At 37.6% G+C, this 17,881-nt stretch overlaps 4 protein-coding genes across 6 annotated transcripts; 1 reads left to right on the top strand and 3 right to left on the bottom strand.

Annotated features, from left to right (window-relative positions):
* The first annotated feature begins 82 nt into the window (after window positions 1–82).
* On the top strand, window positions 83–1,243 carry LOC116179337 (tRNA (cytosine(38)-C(5))-methyltransferase). Its single transcript, XM_031499114.1, has 3 exons — window positions 83–183; window positions 237–709; window positions 755–1,243. Exons 1-3 carry the CDS (start codon window positions 129–131, stop codon window positions 1,223–1,225), a joined length of 999 nt encoding a protein of 332 aa, XP_031354974.1. The 5' UTR covers window positions 83–128; the 3' UTR covers window positions 1,226–1,243.
* LOC116179339 (transcription factor MafK) lies at window positions 1,213–1,972 on the bottom strand. The gene is made up of 2 exons (XM_031499115.1): window positions 1,779–1,972; window positions 1,213–1,725 (listed from the first exon to the last, which is right to left on the bottom strand). Exons 1-2 carry the CDS (start codon window positions 1,812–1,814, stop codon window positions 1,360–1,362), a joined length of 402 nt encoding a protein of 133 aa, XP_031354975.1. The 5' UTR covers window positions 1,815–1,972; the 3' UTR covers window positions 1,213–1,359.
* A 4,784-nt stretch (window positions 1,973–6,756) lies between these two features.
* Window positions 6,757–15,346, bottom strand: LOC116179327. Its single transcript, XM_031499096.1, has 12 exons — window positions 15,158–15,346; window positions 14,958–15,107; window positions 14,642–14,909; window positions 14,466–14,592; window positions 14,294–14,419; window positions 14,117–14,248; window positions 13,934–14,071; window positions 13,819–13,892; window positions 7,598–8,255; window positions 7,307–7,549; window positions 7,079–7,256; window positions 6,757–7,032 (listed from the first exon to the last, which is right to left on the bottom strand). Exons 1-12 carry the CDS (start codon window positions 15,329–15,331, stop codon window positions 6,907–6,909), a joined length of 2,394 nt encoding a protein of 797 aa, XP_031354956.1. The 5' UTR covers window positions 15,332–15,346; the 3' UTR covers window positions 6,757–6,906.
* On the bottom strand, window positions 8,902–10,416 carry LOC116179328. Of its 3 annotated transcripts, XM_031499100.1 has the most exons (3): window positions 10,056–10,416; window positions 9,907–10,007; window positions 8,902–9,860 (listed from the first exon to the last, which is right to left on the bottom strand). In XM_031499100.1, the coding sequence occupies exons 1-3, from the start codon at window positions 10,279–10,281 to the stop codon at window positions 9,837–9,839; spliced, it is 351 nt and encodes a 116-aa protein (XP_031354960.1). In that variant the 5' UTR covers window positions 10,282–10,416; the 3' UTR covers window positions 8,902–9,836. The 3 variants fall into 3 exon arrangements, with proteins under 3 accessions (XP_031354960.1, XP_031354959.1, XP_031354958.1); XM_031499099.1 differs by having other exon boundaries at window positions 8,902–10,004; window positions 10,056–10,411; XM_031499098.1 differs by having other exon boundaries at window positions 8,902–10,007; window positions 10,056–10,407.
* Window positions 15,347–17,881: the final 2,535 nt, after the last annotated feature.

Here is a 17,881-nt window from a genome sequence, read left to right as displayed (position 1 = left end):
AGATTACTTCCATTTAACAAAAAGAAAAATCAAAAACTTGGTTGAATGCTACCAAATTAAATTCTAACCTTAACCTCGAAAAGAAAAATTATTGTGGTTTTAACCTTACTTTATTTATTTATGTTAAAATGAAAATTTTAGAATTATATAGTGGTATCGGTGGCATGCACTTCAGCTTTAAAGGCATTTACAATAATAAAACGATGTTAGGGTAATGCTCAAACGATTTGTTTTAGAGAGTGGACTGGAGGGTGAAGTTATCGCCTCGGTCGACATAAACCAAACTGCCAATTTAGTATACGGTCACAACTTTAAAGATACCTTGCTACTAAACCGAAACATTCAAAGTTTAACTTTCGAGTACATTAACAGTTTGGAAGTCGATACAATCTTGATGTCACCGCCCTGTCAACCGTTCACCCGGAATGGCTTGCAACGCGACGTCAACGATGCACGTACTATCTCGTTTATGCATATTATCAATATTTTACAAGAACTAAATATAAGAAATATACTGATGGAGAATGTCAAAGGTTTCGAAAGTTCCGATATGAGAGATCTTTTTATTGGCAAATTAAAGGAGTGTAACTTTCAGTATCAAGAATTCCTTTTAAGCCCTACGCAGTTTGGCATTCCGAACACAAGGTGCCGGTATTATTGCCTCGCCAAAAAACAGCCCGCTAAATTGTGCTTCGAATGCGGACCTTTGGTACGTAATGTCTCTTTCTGTATATTTTTATAATCGTGTATGTAGATGACGCATCATCCCACAAAGACCGCCGAGACGCCTTATGTATTATCGGAAATTGTGGACAATGGTAATGTCGAGAGGTATTTGTTATCGGATACCGATTTATTAAAACGTGCCATAGCTTTAGACATTTGTTTTAAGACTTGCACGCGAAGTTGTTGTTTTACCAAGTCATACGGACGGTATGTAACAGGTACAGGTAGTGTGTATACAGATAAAACTAAGCAGGAATTGGATTACGTTTATAGAAGCTTAGATTCTCTTAAAGGTGATCGTGAAGGGTATTTGAGTTGTATTAGGCAATTACGATTAAGATTTTTTACACCTAAAGAAGTATGTAGATTAATGAGTTTTCCAGACACGTTCGAATTTCCTTCGACCGTTACTGATAAACAAAAGTATATGTTGCTTGGTAATAGCATTAATGTGCGTGTTGTTAGTGAATTAATAAAACTTTTAAATGATCCGTCGTAATGTATGCACTAATTTATTTTTTTTAATTGCTACGGAAGTCCAGTAATATTAAAATTGTATGTACAGTGCTCTCGTGCTAAATTCACAGTTCAATAAAACAAAGGAATGTAAAACGGGTATTCACAATGATGCGCCTATAATGTCTGTAGGTCTGGAGGTATTGGTATTTTATTATTCAACGCGAACTTTTTTAAGGCCTCGAATCGATTTTTGAGTATATTAACTTCGTTTTTCATCTCTTGCAGATCGTCGTGCATTACCTCGATGTCTTTCCACTCTTGCGTCTTTTCCGTTTCCAACTCGTCCTTTTGCTCTATACGTTTGATCCTACACGATGCAGCGTAACCACGATTCTTTAACGTTCGTCTTCGTTGTTTCATACGAACAATTTCTTCCCTCGTCAGACCTCTCAGCTTGAGTTGCCTGTTCAAATCGCGTACGGAGATTGTAACGAGCTCGTCATCCGAAATGTCAAGTACGGGTCCGGGTGACAAGGGCGGCTAAAACAGGTTGCGCAAAATAAAGGGCGTACTTAACCTATAATTTTTCTTACTAATATTTTTCGTTCTTTGCGATGATCGTGGGGCATTTTTACAACGCTTATAGCTTTCTTATTAATCAATTTCTGTAGAAATTCGATGGAAAAAGTTAAAATTGCAAGTCATACTTATTCTTATTATTATATTAACTATTTCACAAATTTTGTTTTGTTTTCCTGCCCGTTACAGTGAGATGTTTTTAGGATGGCCGCTATACGATGCAGGGTCGGATTAGTTTATTTTTTCTTTTGTTCTATCATTGAATTTATAGAAATTCAATGGTTCTATATATACCGAAATTGTAATTACCGAGGCACGTGGCGCAGTGGATGCGCTCACCGATGCTATTCGGAAGGTTGTGGGTTCGAATCCCGCTGCCGACTGCTCTGTCTGGGGTTTTGTCAGGGGGTTTTCCTCAGACATACGTAGCTTCGCATAATGCTAGCATTATGTTGAAATCTACGAGGCAAATGCTGGAGCAGTACTCTCCCCCTCAGCACCCTAACTCCGTTCCTTCCGTTCCCATCCCTAACTTTACCCATCCTAACAATCCCGTTCTCTGGCTGAAGAGGGCCAGGAAGCCCTGAGCAGCCCGCCTCCGGTATCCCTGTAGTCAGGGGTGCCGGAGGAATGAAACGCGTTGGCCTTTTTTTTTTTCCTTTACCCTCTTGTCATTATTTGACATATAAATCATATAAACTTTACTCGGAATTCTAAGTACTCGATAGCGTAATAAAAAATAGGTACTATATGTCCCCAAATGACCACGTTACAGGTAAACTAACCCTGGTTTTATTATTATCTTGACCTATACGTTGAAGTTTTAATAATCTAAGGCTCTACTAGATTTGGAAACTTAATTGGAGTGATCGAGCGATTCAATCATGCAGGGCAGGATTGGACCATTTACCAGGAGAGGCTCGAGCAATTCTTATACAGCATCTTGTATCACAAGCATCACGATAATAAACTGAAAAAATGGGAGTAGGTTCATGAACTGAAACTCTAATCTGATAATAAATAATCCAATTAATTCCAAAACTAAAGAACTTTTCCCCAATGAAGGTTGGTTAAAAATAAAAAAAATAGGAATCTTAATTTACTACTTGAAATTCTTTCCACGCCACCCTAATAATTTATTTTTTTTAATTGATAACAAAATACAAACGAAATCACAATAGGTACCTTTTTTAATCCGGATTATTGAGAATTATCGTCGAGATCCAGAGATTCATATGCAGTAAATTCCCCTAGGGTAAGGTCACAGCTCTGGTATTTGTAGTTTCTTTCTTTACGGGCAATGGAAAAAACTCCTATATGTTATTTTGACAATTGGAAACTCAATTTATTCGTCCCATATTAAATAGATTTCATACAGTACTTAACAGTTACATGTTATTTACCACTCACTCGGACACAATTTATCACATGTGAATTTATCGCATACGAGTGCGAACACTAATAATCACCTCGGATTGAAGCTAGAAGAATCATTAAACACAATTCGTTTTGCTCATATAGCAAACGGAATCTTTTTAGAAAAATCACTACTTGCGAAATCGGCATGTCGCATTCTCGAAAATAACAATTCACATTCGCTTTCGTTCTTCATCGCCGATGAGTAATCTTTTATGGCGTCTCGGTGGCGGGTGCTGGCGCCCCTATGTCTGGATTTATAGAATATTCGCTGTAATACTGTCCTCTATGGCTAACGATGCAACTCTCGCTCGTTAAGCGGTAGCTGCTAAACCAAAACGGAACCGCCGCAACTTTTGCGACCAGCGTCTCCTTTTCACCAATCGGAAGCGTTCAATCTTATCTATTTACGTTCTCAATGCACTCATGTAGACGGAGCAAACGCAAAGTTGATGCTGGGGCGGACTCCCGTTACAACGGAAATTGGAAGATTTTTATTCTTGTTATTGAGATGTAAGATTATTTTTATTTTAACGATATTTTGCGCGTCATTTGAATTTATACACTTGAATAAGCTCGTAAACCATACCTTCGGCTTTCTGTTAAATTTTTCCCCTAAGGAAAATCTCTGTTTCGGCGGCTGCTCGGAAAAGTCGAAGGACTTTCCGCCGTTGCTGTATACAGAGCATTGCCGTGTTGGTAGTGGCTGGTAGAAATTACTATGGAAACAATTGTGACAATAATTGTTATAATAGCAAAATCTAACAAACCCATTTGCTCCGGTTGAATTTTTCGCAAAACACCTCTCTATGGCACTGATTATTACCCTTCGACTAATCTAATTGAGTGACTCAATTCTAACGGCTTTCGCCTGGTCGTCGTGGTAAGTACCGGGTGATCCAATAAGTGTTCCTCGGCCATATCTCGGGAACCGTTTGTTGTATGACTTAGGGGTAAAAAATTATTGGGTAAATCGGTTATGAAGAATCGCTGGAAAATATTTTCAAGTTCTAAAAATGAACCAGAGGGCGTAACTGCCATCTTAAATCTTAAAATTGCATTTTCTTTCAATTTCGCATAATGAACTAAACAGTCTTTTTTTACATTTTTAAAGAGAACCAGTTAATCTATCATTTTCGTAAAAACAAAAACTCAGTTGTTTCAAAAACAAAGATGCTGTGGGGCATTCAATTGTTTTTGCAATAACTTTCTTCAACTTCTTAACCGTTTGACCGATTGTAACAAATTTGGTATCGTTGAAAAGAGCATTCCTTGGGCAATAAGAATCAAGTTAATTTAGTTGAATCCTTCTCCGCGAGGGGGCTAGTTTTGACACTATCCAAAATTCTAAAAAAATCAAATAGAAGGATAGCCAAATAACATCCAAACAGACCAGTAAAAACCGTTTTTCAAATTCTCGTTCCTAATCTCAAATATTGGGAAAATGAGATTAATTAATTAATAAAAATGCTTAAATTGTATTTGGAAAAGCACCCTACACTTTTAGGTAGGCCTTGGAAAATTAAACAAATGAAACACGATGCATTATAAAATCATACCAGCCGTAATTTGTAAACTATTCTGCTATGTTTACATTCAGAAAGTGTAGTTTTTTGAATTTGATGGTTCGTGGTTGATTTGGATAACGCAAATAGAAGATGCGGGCAGCGATGGTCGCATTTTGAAAACATTCAAAATATCGCCAGCATTTAATAAAATACTTCTTGGTTAGAAAAAAATTGTAGTTTATTAGGTATGCGAATTGAAAGACAATGCAATTTTAAAATTTAAGATGGCAGTTACGCCCTCTGGTTGACATTTTTAGAACTTGAAAATATTTTCCAGCGATTCTTCATAACCGATTTACCCAATAATTTTTTTACCCCTAAGTCATACGACGAACGGTCCCCGAGATACGGCCGAGGAACAGTCCTATTGGGTCACCCGATGCAAAGCACAACCAGGGCTTCATCTATATTCATCCTATCCACCAATTATCCATCTTCGAATAAGTTATCCGTTATCTACTGAACAACCAAAATATCAACGTATTGTTACTTTGTAACGTGAACTCTTTATTTGATTCGAATTTTACTTACATTTTTTCGATTTTGTATGTGGGCGAGCGGTTTCTTAATACCGTCCTGACTGTTTAAATACGTATGAAAGCTTAAGACGCCGGAAAGTCGTAGGACAGGACCAGTTTAACTAAAATTATGGAGCGAATTTGAAAATATCACACCCGTCGTTATCAAGTTTGCCGTGCAGCGTTGGTTTTGCGGGAAATTGGTCAACGTGGAGTAAACTTATGTGTGTCACTGTCGAGTAATCTGATTGGTTAGAAAAAATGAGTTTTATTTTTATTGCTGTCGACTGTGTAAGTCACGGAATAGACGTGTAAGTTGGTCGCCTGTGAAATACAGTACCATTTATATTAAAATATTCGTGCGACCACCTATAATTTATCAGAGATTTTCATTATTGTTGGTGGTTATTGGCGAAAAGGTTGCGTGCGCCGCTAGTGGCGTACGTTTAAAACGCGTGAATCTAAATTTCGTCACCTTCAATTTCAAAGGATAACTTGCGAAGAAATAATTACGGTAAATACGAACAATGGTGGAAATCTTTAAATGCGTGTTAATTTCCCTTTCGAGAAACTAGAATCAAAATTCACAAACTCGGTTATTAAATAATTATGCAATTAAACATTCAGATTCAACTTAGGCACGACCATACGACACCATTTCTTAGCCGTAACTCTCTTACCAACCTCAACTAGAATTCAAAGAGAATAAACCATAGATCCTGTCAACTCTCGGCCCTCCTGACAATGTCTTAACAGATTATCATTAAATTTACGGGGCATTTTCCGCAGACGTTTTACGTTTACCTCACTGTCACTCACAAGAGGCTCTTTATTGTTCTTGCGGCTCGTCCTCGCAAGATTCTCCCTGGATTGTCGTTTGGCCTTTCTCTGATCGAGAATCATCTTCGTCCTCGGATGCGCTTTCTCCTTCGTCAGCTGACTGATCTGGGCTATTGTATTTCAGCACAACGTTCATTTCTGGGTCGACTCTTTACCTGCAGTTGTCCTGTGTATGTAATTTGAAAGACGCATTACAATCTTTCGGACGCGAACATTCATTGGCATATCACGAACGCGAACTTCACTATTGATCACTTCGGCATTGCTGTTGGATCTTAAATTAAGCACAATTCAATCTACTTATATAGCAAACAAAACGCTTCTAGAAAATTCTCGTATCAGCATAACATATGTCATGGAAAGAATACGTACATCCGCTCCCATTCCTTATCGCCGGTTATCAACTTGATGGCGCCTTGATATCGCTCTAGAAAATTCGTTACAATTTTTATTTTTAGACGCTTTCCCATTCGTTACCATTTCTTTCAAGCTAGTGACTACTTGTGAGTTGTTGTGTTTCAGTATGTAATAATTGTAGAATGCAGCAGTTTTATTCAAAAATACAAGAAGTAATAATTATACAAAATCATACTTGAGACGCGACGCCTACGAGTAAACGCGACGCTTACACCCGTAATCGTACAAAACTGGAAAGTAAAAATCCCTAGTTCTAAACTAAGCAGTGGCGTAACATGAGTGTATGTTTTTTTTGATAGAAAACATCACGACTTGTTTCTGCTGAGAGTGTAAATATAAAATATGTATCAGATAAATAAAAGGAATAATGTGTTTATTGATGATTAAGAGGTTTCCACTTTCAGAACACGTAATTTGCCTTGGTCGACTAAAATGCAGGCCGCCTCGTTTGTTCCTCCACAATATTTAGCAGACGAGAAAACGGTCAACACCTTCCCTTTTTGAATTACCTGAAAATGTCCACGTTGACACCGAGATAATTCAACTTCTACGTACGTTAAAGCCGGCAACGGCAACTTCGTGCGCTCGTATTAGGTGTGACAGGCCATTCGTGTTGAGAAATCGCTCTAGAGCTTCAACACTAAAAACATGGCCGGTGCCGCGTCTTGTGTTGGCTGCAAATCCATCGTTCGCTTGTAATTCGAGCATGAGTTCGTCCGAAGCTTGCTTGTTTCTTTAGAAAGGAACATAAGTAGGATGAAACCGACTGAAAATGTTTCTTACCGGATAGGATCATTCCACATCAGTTCCCACGCCAACGAACTTTGTTCGTCAGGGTTCCCTAGCGGGCACGGTATCGAGTTGATTGTTATAATCGTCGGGCAAAGCCAAGGCGGCGGTATTCCTCCGTGGCAACAAAAAATCTTTCCGTCAATATTGGCCGCTAGGGGTAGAGCATCAAACGCGTTATTGATGGCGCTCCACACTTCACTTCCCATTTTATCCCCAAACTTTAGGAGGCACTCCCTAAAACGATGTCGTTTAAGTAGTGGAAAAAAGGTAACCTAGCTCTACGTATGAAAGGTGAACTGTTTTTGAATCTCCCGAATTTCGTGATTGCCCCTAAGCAGCATCAGCTTGCGCGGAGCCTGCACTTTGTAAGCAAACAAGTAAGCGATCACTTCCATTCCGTGAGGTCCTCTGTCGACATAGTCGCCCAAAAATATAATGTTCGAAGGACACAGCCCGGGTCCTAAGTGCCACAAAATTCTTTCAAAATTCAGCAAACTGGTAAAATTTCCATGGAGGTCGCCTAAGACATACGCTGGCGCCTGTATGTTAACCATTCGGTCTTCTCCCTTTAAAATCTCACGCACTTGTGAGCAAAGCGTAATCAGGCCTTTCCCGAAAGCAACACTATTAACTTGGCCCCACTCGTACAATGACACCTCCCTCTTTTTGCCGCCCTTGGTGGGAGGTTTCAAGTTTTTATTTCCCTGCATGAGAATACGTAGGTTAGTTAAAATTTCGTTAGGCAAAGAGATTTGGGCAAATAAATCTTGAGATAGCCTTTTAGATTCCGTGGAAGGTTGTTGAGTGCTGGACGGTGAGGAGATGCCGGCTATTTCGCTCATTTGCTCAACGCTGATCAACGTGCCACTCCTCTGCAACTTGACAATGTGCGATCCTAAGGAGTACTCTTCCACTTTTGTTGCGGCTCTCAGTGTGGGCCCTAATAAGATTTGCGTGCTGGTGTTATACTAGGATCCGTGAAGTTAGCAGAACATTGACGGCACAAATGTCGAGACTAGGTGGATTGGTTAGTGCTTCGTTTGTGCCGGTTTGTGCTGTAAAAAGTTTGCCAGCAAAACAGCCGTTTGGAAATTATTTCGATTTTTAGATGTTCTGCTAATAGGCCAGTCATTGAGGATTTTTACCTGGAAATAACTCGGGAAGGACTGAAATTTTGTATGCTTGAGTGCGTAGAACTAAAATTCATAAAATGCACAATTCGAAACTTGCCGCCGGGGCCGCCATCTTTCCAAGATGGCCGTCAAAATCGGTTTTCCGCCGATATCTCCAAAACTGTGCATTTTACGAGAAAATATGTGGTGAGCAAAATTAAATTACAAAATTTCCTACAAAAAATGTATTTTCTCCGAGGGGTGCGCAAGTAGAATGCAAAACGTACACCATAATTAAATATCCTGGTATTTAAAACAATAAATTTGTATTTAAAGTAATTAAATTATATTTAAAGAATATTTAAATATTTAATAAGAATTTAAAATTATTTCTGATATTCAAAGTATTTAAAGGATATTGAAAAGTACTAAATCGTATTTAAGGAAATTAAAAGGTATTTAAATAATTAAAAGTCACTGAAATGGATTTAATATGTACTTAAATGTACATGCTAGGGTATACACTATCTGTAACTTCAAGGAATATTACCATAGTACAACAAGGGTAAACCAATTACAGGGCATTTCGCCAGACACGGCATCAATTTTGACCGAGATTTTGACCGACAACTTTGAAAGTAACTACCTTTTAACATCAAAAGTGTGCGCAAAGTGTTGAAAACTTTAATGTAAAACATTCTTCATCCCACAGTTATGGCATCAAAATGTGCTTAATAAATTGGATTACCTTATTTCATGCTTCGTTGTACCATGCAATATTTAAAATAGAAACATTTTTTAAGTATCGTGATCTACATAACTTACATTTTAGTAAACATTATATCCCGCAAACGATACATTAAAAGTGAAAAACAATAAACGATTATTTTTAAAATTAAAATTTGGTTGGGGAATCTGCTTGATTACATCCTTCTTATTCACAACAGCAATATCTTCCTTCTCTGGCCATTTGAATTTATTATCAGAGTATTTTTTACAAAACTTTATTGTCAGTTCACTTTTATTAATTTTTAAAATCTGTCCAATAAAGTGCTTAAAACATTTTTTGCCTGGCAACTTTACCAGAATCCAGTCACCATTTGTTAATACATTTGTACTTTCTAAATCATCATCGTTGTCGTCATGTTGTTCTTCCCATTGGTCATCGGATGAACCTGACTTAAAGCTTTCTTCATCTTCCGTATCTGTTTCGCTAATAGTTACTGTTTTTTTCTTAGTTCGATTGCTTCTAACTTTTACACCCGAACTTGAACTAACATTCGTTTTTACATCTCTTACTCTTTGTATTCTGTCAGAACTTAGCTTTCTTTCTGGGTTGATTAAAAACCACAACAATGTAGATTTTTTAATTTTAACTTCTTTTTTGTTACTTCCGAGGTTACTTCCCTTTAGGACAACATATTGACTATTTTCTGAAATTACTTCTTCATTATTTCTTATGTAATCAGGTAAGCTTACAAGAAAATTGTCGTCAATATCTATTTGGTCCTTATCATCTTCATACTCGTCTTCAAAACACTGACTACTTTGCTGCTCTATTTGCTTGGTTCCATCATCTTCTAAAATATTAAAAGTTAAATTAGGCTTAAAAGTTGTTTATTAGGTACCTGATGTTTCTTCTACAACTTCTTCCACGAGTTCTTCCATCATCTCTTCGTCGCTTGGGCTCTCCTCGATATATTCACCATCGATATTGGGTACGGAGCAATTATTATTATGATTATGCTTGTACACTGAAATTTCGAATAATGAAGTAAACTTTTGCCGTTCGGGGCGAACAACGTCTTCGCAAAACTTCGTTAGCTCACGCAAAACTTCGTTAGTTCTTTTCATATTGAAATATTGAAAAAGTATTTAAACGCATTTAAAACTATTTAATGATACTCAAAGGTATTCAAAGAACATTTAAAGAATAAATTCTATAATTAATAGAATTAATTCTATAATTAATAGAATTAAAAGTATTTAAACAATTTAAAGTATTTAAGGGTAATTAACAATCCAATTAAGTTGTATTTAAAGGGAAAGTGTACACCATAATTAAAGGTTTGCGCGCCCCTCATTTTCTCTAAAGTTAGTCCTTACGCAGAAAAGCAGAATTTTTTAATAACCAGTGGCGTATATTTGATCCAAATAATTAATTAATCAAATTGATTAATCAATTAGTCTATGATCAATTAGTTTTAAGTAACATTAGATTCTCTATTTACGCAGGCCTGACGGACCTGGCGTTGCGTTAATGTCACTGTTTTCAATGCCGAATACGTTTATCCCTATTTCGGGATCAACGTCGGCTTCTTTGAATTCGTCGGATTCTCTCCGTCTTCAGTCGCTAAAGGAATATCGATACATATTACACAAATTCCGTTTGTGCCGGTTTGTGCTGTATTAAGTTTACCAAGAAAATATACCCTTTGGAAGTTTTTTTAGATGTCTGTAGATGTTTGCTATAACTTCGCACACTTTTGTCGGCACAAATTTCGAGACTAGATGGATTGCTTAATGCTACGTTTGTGCCGGTTTGTGCGATAAAAAGTTTGCCAGCAAAGCATTGCCTTTGAAGGTTATCTCAATTTTTAGGTGTTCTGGAAATCTCGTACACCATACTGTTGAAACTAAGTAGGTATACCTAATGTTAATGTCGCGCATGGGTTAATGTTATCTTTGTGCCGGAATGTTAATAGTTAAATTAAAAGTTTGACCAAAAAAGGGACTGTGTGAAAACTCCCAGCACGTTTTTAATATTATAGCTTTCACACAAGTGTAGTGTGCTTTTGATGACACTTTATTGTCTAATTTGTTGGCAATTGAATGCCATACATTTGCAGATGGTTTGTTTATATAAGATCTTCCTATTGTGTTGGAGAAGAACGTGTGTGTCAGCTTCGTTTTTCCAATGGCAGCCTTTCGCTGTCATTTTGTACCTAATGCAAGATAATTGAAGTTACAATTAGCATCTGTCTGTGGTGTACTTTGTCATTCGGGAGATTGGGTCTCCAAATGGTAAATAACTCAAGGGATAACTGTTATATCCAAATCCAAATCTTCTAAATCAGATTGTACTACATGAAATAGATAAGAATCCCTAAGTTCCGCCGTTGTATGCTCAAGATAAGTGTACGGAGTCAGGAAAAAACATATCGGACCTAATCTCATGTGTTTAGTGGAACACCTTGTATATCTAAAAAGGTAGCATATTAAATATTTTATTTTATTTTTATTTTATTTTTGCTTTTATTTTTGAGTGGGCCGGGTTTCATCCAAGGTCGCTCTACCAACCCAACCCACTATACATTAAGTGGAAGAACACCTGGTGGCGATGTTGCCCCTAGGTGAACTTCGCCCTTTAGATCAACATCTAATAAAGACGTTATTATTATTTACAAATATCTATGTCCGAACGCCGATTCGAACCAGGAATCCATAGTACCGCACTCCAGCCTAAACTGAATTGCGCGACACGGCCTGGTAAAAAATATAACACACCGTGAATGATATTGGTTTTCTATGCGATTTTTTTAAACTTTTTAAGTCACAGTAGGCTATGAAAAACAATCTTTTATTTCATTCTCAAGTTTCTATAATTTGTTATTTTTACTTTCTTGTGCCACACTCTTTTGTCTGTTAAAATGTTTCCAGCTACAATGTCAACACAGTTTAGTTTCTAGATCAGCTTTTGTTTCATATCGCCTACTGTGGTTTAAAGCAGTATATAAAGTGTATATAAATCGCATATAGGTATCATCTATGATATTACTTTTCCGCACCCTAAGTAAAGTATTGTTTTCATCACAGAAAAAAGTCCGTTGTCGTTGTCCTGGTTGTTTTTAGCACGACAACTCAAAATTGAATGGAACAAATTTGCTTACATTTTTTCAGTCCTTGCCGCGTGGAGACGGCACCTATTAATTTCCACACTGGTATGCCTTCTTCTTCTGCGCATGCGCAAAAATAACTTTCTTATTTATGGACAGATCTTACTGAAATTTTAACATTAGCATCCTTTACTAAAGGCAAATCGATCGATTATCTCAAACATATCAAAAGCTTCTTTCGCGCATGTGTAAAAGTAAATTTCTTATTTGTTGACAAATTTTTGTGAAATTTTAACGGTAAATCAAATTAAACATCCATGTAGTTAATTGCCACATCGATTAGATACTTCGCTCAATAATAGGCGAAGCGATGCATGAGAAATAACTACAATAAAAGGAAAGTGCTGGGTCTCAACAGATGCTACCGTGCAGAGTTAAGTTTTGAAAAAAACACATTTTTTGATATTGATACTAAAGGTAATGGAATTTTGCAAATAACGGACAAATGTTTTGGAAGAATTATCTGAAATTTTTTTACTGTCATTTGTAATTCATAGTCTATCATGGAAAGTGTTTATTCTGACCATTCCATGCTATAGTAATTTATTTTAGTGATTTTAGTCCATAAAACAATAACTTCAAGGCAGTATTTTATTATAAACTTTCCTTTCAAGCGACTGTGAGGTAGCGCCGGCTAACGAAGGTAACCAAAAGTAAGTGCTAAGTGGTCGTCATTAGGGATAGAAAGAGAAACAGTGGCGCATGGTGTGGTGTGGTTAGAGCTGCATATCAATTAGTCACGTGCAAGGTCACGTGCTATAGGTATGGCGCTCTTAACGTAAAATTAACATAAATAATCACATACCAAACAAATAAAGCCCATAATGCTAGCTTAAAGGGATTGAATATAACAATATAACTGATTGATTTTAACTAATAAAATTTGAAAATTGACATGGCTATCACCATAAAAGATGGCGATGACTAAAATAAAATCTTAAAATTAATTGATCATAGACTAATTGATTAATAAATTTGATTAATTAATTAAATGATTAATGAATTATTTGGATCAAATATACGCCATCTAGTAGTTATTAAAAATTTCTGCGTAAGGACTAACTTTAGTGAAAATATGCTAACTACATTTTTTGTAGGAAATTTTGTAATTTAATTTTGCTCACCACATATTTTCTCGTAAAATGCACAGTTTTGGAGATATCGGCGGAAAACCGATTTTGACGGCCATCTTGGAAAGATGGCGGCCCCGGCGGCAAGTTTCGAATTGTGCATTTTATGAATTTTAGTTCTACGCACTCAAGCATACAAAATTTCAGTCCTTCCCGAGTTATTTCCAGGTAAAAATCCTCAATGAGTGGCCTATTAGCAGAACATCTAAAAATCGAAATAATTTCCAAACGGCATGTTTTGCTGGCAAGCTTTTTACGGCACAAACGTAGCACTAACCAATCCACCTAGTCTCGACATTTGTGCCGTCAATGTTCTGCTAACTTCAGGGACCCGTCACCCATTATACTAGGATATCTTTCAGTACCTGGTGATCGCAACGTTGTATCATTGAAGTTTGCGAATATTTGTTGAGTTTTTTGTATCCTGCTGTCCCTTTCCCTAAAGCATGGTCTTTAGAATTCATTTCAAATGGGCCTTACTCGATTCCGTATAGGTACTGTTGTATTCCAATATTTGATCGAAAGATTTGTGACGTGCCTCTTAATTTTAACTCTCCCACGGCACGTAAAAAATCACTGAGAGAAAGAGTGTTAGCTCCCGGGGTCAAGCCAATCGCCCTACAATAACTGGAGTATAGCAGAGTACATTCTTTTAAAGGTCACCTAAACGCAGAATCGGCGTCTTTATTTACACTGGCAACATCCACCGGCTGTCTTTTGCTTTTTCTGATCGCGACCATCAAGAGTTTAAATTCCACAAAATTCAAACACCCGTCATTGTCGTGGTCGAAGAATCTAGGAGCCGATATCTTAAACTGTAATCGCAGGTAAAGCATTTACTTGAACATGTATCGACATCGTAGCTCCGCCGGAATTCCACCATGGGTAGTGGTAGGCTCCACAGCTGCCAAAATGTATAGCAGTTCTCTGTAAGATAACCCACCTCGGCCAATGACATCAGCTGCCCTAAACAACAAAGTAGAATTAGAGAAATTTCTCGAGGAGATAACACTTGAAAAGATAAGAGGCTTCCTCCTTCGACCACCCCAAGCACGTGACAAGGCGCGAGAAGACCTGCGAGCACATGTAAATGGCAGGGAAGCACATAAACACGAATTCTTTGTACAAAGCCATTTGAACTGCGAGAAAACTTGTACTAGTCGACTAGTAGGTTACCTACACCTTTACCGTTTTTAGTAAATGACGCCGACTCAATAATTTGTTCGAAATTCTCCGCGTTTGGTTTGCTGATGAGTACATAGTCGGTGAGCTCCACGAGGCCGTCGCAAGACAAAATCTCGTACGGTATTGTTATATTGGCGCCTTCAGTTATTACGGTATGGGGCGTACCTTTGCACATTTGCAAAAATTCGAGCACCTCCGGCGACCGTAAATTCTCCTGATCTAACATCTTCTGCAAGTCCGTTTCTTGGGCCCATCGAATTTTCCCTCGATACTATCAAGCGCGTTTGTCAGAATCTAAATGGATTTGTCACTTGCGAACCTTTCCATAAGTGCTCTTGAGTTTCTTTCGCTGCTCGCCCGGCATCAGCACAAAATAAATGCAATGGTAAATGTACGAGGCGGAATGGTGCGGTACCCATATCTTGTACAGCTTCAACATCTTTTGCGATTGGTACACGACACCAAATATCTGTTCAGATGAAGCTAAGTTTCGGATTGGCGCAATCGACTTACTCGTACATCCTCCATGTCCTTGACAGATTGAGCGAACCACCCAGTCCCTACTGGAATCTTGGATGATGGTATCCAGTACTCGTTTGCGTTGGGTTCTAAGGTAATTAGCATTGACATGTCATCTGGACAGAAAACTACGTGCGAGACAACGTCCGTGAGCTCGGAAACTGCCTTGAACATTATTCCTAATCAAAATTTTCTTGACTCAAAAATTGACAGTGGCAAATGACACTATGGATACCAACATTAGCGTGGTTCGTCCGCTTCGTCGCATAAATTTGCCAAACAGCATCAATTTGTACAAAATTGTGCATGTTACTCAGCAACTTGGAATGACTTTAATCATATTTGTAGCGAATTTTCTAGAGCGCCATCTAGTCGACAAAGGAAGGTAAGTGGATGTGACTCATTCTTTCTATGAAATATGCTATGCTTATTTGGGGTTGTCTAGGAACTTTTTGTTTTGCTCAGAGCCGTAGCCAGATTGATTTATAAGAGCGGGCCAATAAATCTACAGAGCGGGCGGACGAAATCACCCCCTGTAAACATTCGTTTTTCTTGGAAAATACAGGTCGAATAATTTGGTAGTATAACGCAAAAAAAATGTACACTCGTTTTGAGACGCTACTAGCTCTTTATCTTAAGAGCTATTGTTCTGCTTTTTTCGCTATTTGGTTCGTTATGGTGTCGAGGGTTGCACCAAGGAAGGAATTCTTTCTGCGTTTATTGCTAAAAAAAGTTATTGTAAAAAAACCAACAAACCGTTTTTTACATGTTCCATAATTTTACACTTTTGCCGTTTATTAACGATCCTAGAGATCATTTATAATTTTGTATTGTTGTCTGTCGTCTGTCTGTTGGTCTGTCCGTCTGTTCCTTTGCCTGTCTGTCCCTCTATCTGTCCGTGTGAACGATAACTTTGTTTAGAAATGCCCGATCGCTTAGTTATGAACTGAATTGCATGAAATTCAATGTGGGCATAGCTTTAGTCATATAATACGCAATACCAAAAGTTGAGTGGAATCGATTCAAAATTCACAGTGCCCTTCTCGCATGTCGACCATTTATAAACCGAATTGCAAACTTTTTATAACAGTATTTAAATGAAATATGATACATAGGATACATAGGTGCTAGGAATAAAGGAAAATCAAAAATTTGGTTTTGCGCATGCGCAGTTCCAACTTTCTTATTTAGAATAGTATTGAAATGAAATTCTTCTTATAAACTGAACTTGAAGTAGCACGTCAAAAATGGATTGCACATGTGCAACGCTATCTTTCATATTTGTGGCCGGATTTTTACGATCTTAACAGAAGTTGCATCTTACAAATGGGAAATGAATGCAAGTGGAAATGCGCTTTTTGTATATCGTTTACGATTACTTTTTAACTTGTTAATTTTTTTTGCATGTTTTTGAATCGTTTGAACCTTTTTTTTAATATCATTTAAAAAAAGAATTTAGTGTATTCTGTCTGTTTCGATTAAAATATACATTGTGTTCATTTAAAAAAATGAGATTGGTCTGATAATTTTTTTTTATGTAAACGTACTTTGAAAATGGTAGATTTATGAAACATTATTTATAATAAACACATTTCCGATAACTTAAATAAACAAAGAATGTATAGGCTTTTATCTAAAAATCAAAAAATGCAACTTTTGCAGTCAAAAACAAAAAAACTGTAGGCCAGTTTGGATTTCAACATCGAGTTTATCTCAAAAAAATGATCAAAGTCCTCGTGTGAGATCGAAGGGACTTCAGCGCATTTTTGTGTGGCAGATCAGTGTTTTATTAGCCAATATTGACTCCACCATCAATAAGATCTTGACGAAAGCTACCACGTTCACTTTGTCGGTACCATTTTCTCACTTACCGTGCACTCGCAATTCGCGTTTGAAGTTTTGACTCCACCATCATTAAAATCCTTTGGGGGTTACTATATTCCCTTTGTCGACACCCACTTCTGATCACCCGCAATAATTCGGATTTGAAGTTTCGACTCCACCATCAGTAAGATCTCGTCGGGGGTTACCACATTCCCTTTGTCGATACACAGTTCCGACGTCCCGTTCACTCGTAATTCACATTTTGGTAGATTTCGCTAAAATCCCGGCATAAAATCGTATTCAACTTTTGGGTACTTCACATAGCTCGACCTTCTATTAGTGACACGAGAAAGAGAAACCGCGATTCGCGCTGTAAGAAACTTTTGGGCGCCCAAAGTCGACTACCCCTCGAAGCGCGCCGCGCAAAAGGTGGTTTATTTCGCCCCTAGGGAAAAAAACAAAATTCCGCCACGCAGGAGTTGTGCGCGTTGACAAGATCTTCCCGACGACACCAATTTGAAAACAATCGGAGAAAAACTGTAGAAGAAGATAGATAAAAACTGAAAAATCTCCAGGTTAGTATAATACGTTCGGGGATGGCGTCCAGATGTCGTCGACTCCAAATCTTGTAGCCCCATCCCTAACGTTCTTAATTACACGGCCCCGATAGTTACATGTACACTCCTTGTCTTTTTACAAGCGTTTTTCTACGGAGGCGCATTTACTGCCAGCCAGCCAGCCAGCCAAATTGAGATTAAAAGCTACTTTTTACAAAAAAATTTTTTGCAAAAATGCGCTAAAAATACATCGAGACTGCGAGGTCAATTTATTTCTATCACTAGTTTAAGAGGTAGGTACCCCATACTAACAACCACCCTAGCCACCCTATACAGAGCAAAT

This window comes from Photinus pyralis, unplaced genomic scaffold (genome assembly GCF_008802855.1).
Source record: "Photinus pyralis isolate 1611_PpyrPB1 unplaced genomic scaffold, Ppyr1.3 Ppyr1.4_LG8, whole genome shotgun sequence".
NCBI lineage: Eukaryota > Metazoa > Arthropoda > Insecta > Coleoptera > Lampyridae > Photinus > Photinus pyralis.
Note: the sequence above shows the minus strand (reverse complement) of the source record. Positions and strands in the feature narration are given on the sequence as shown.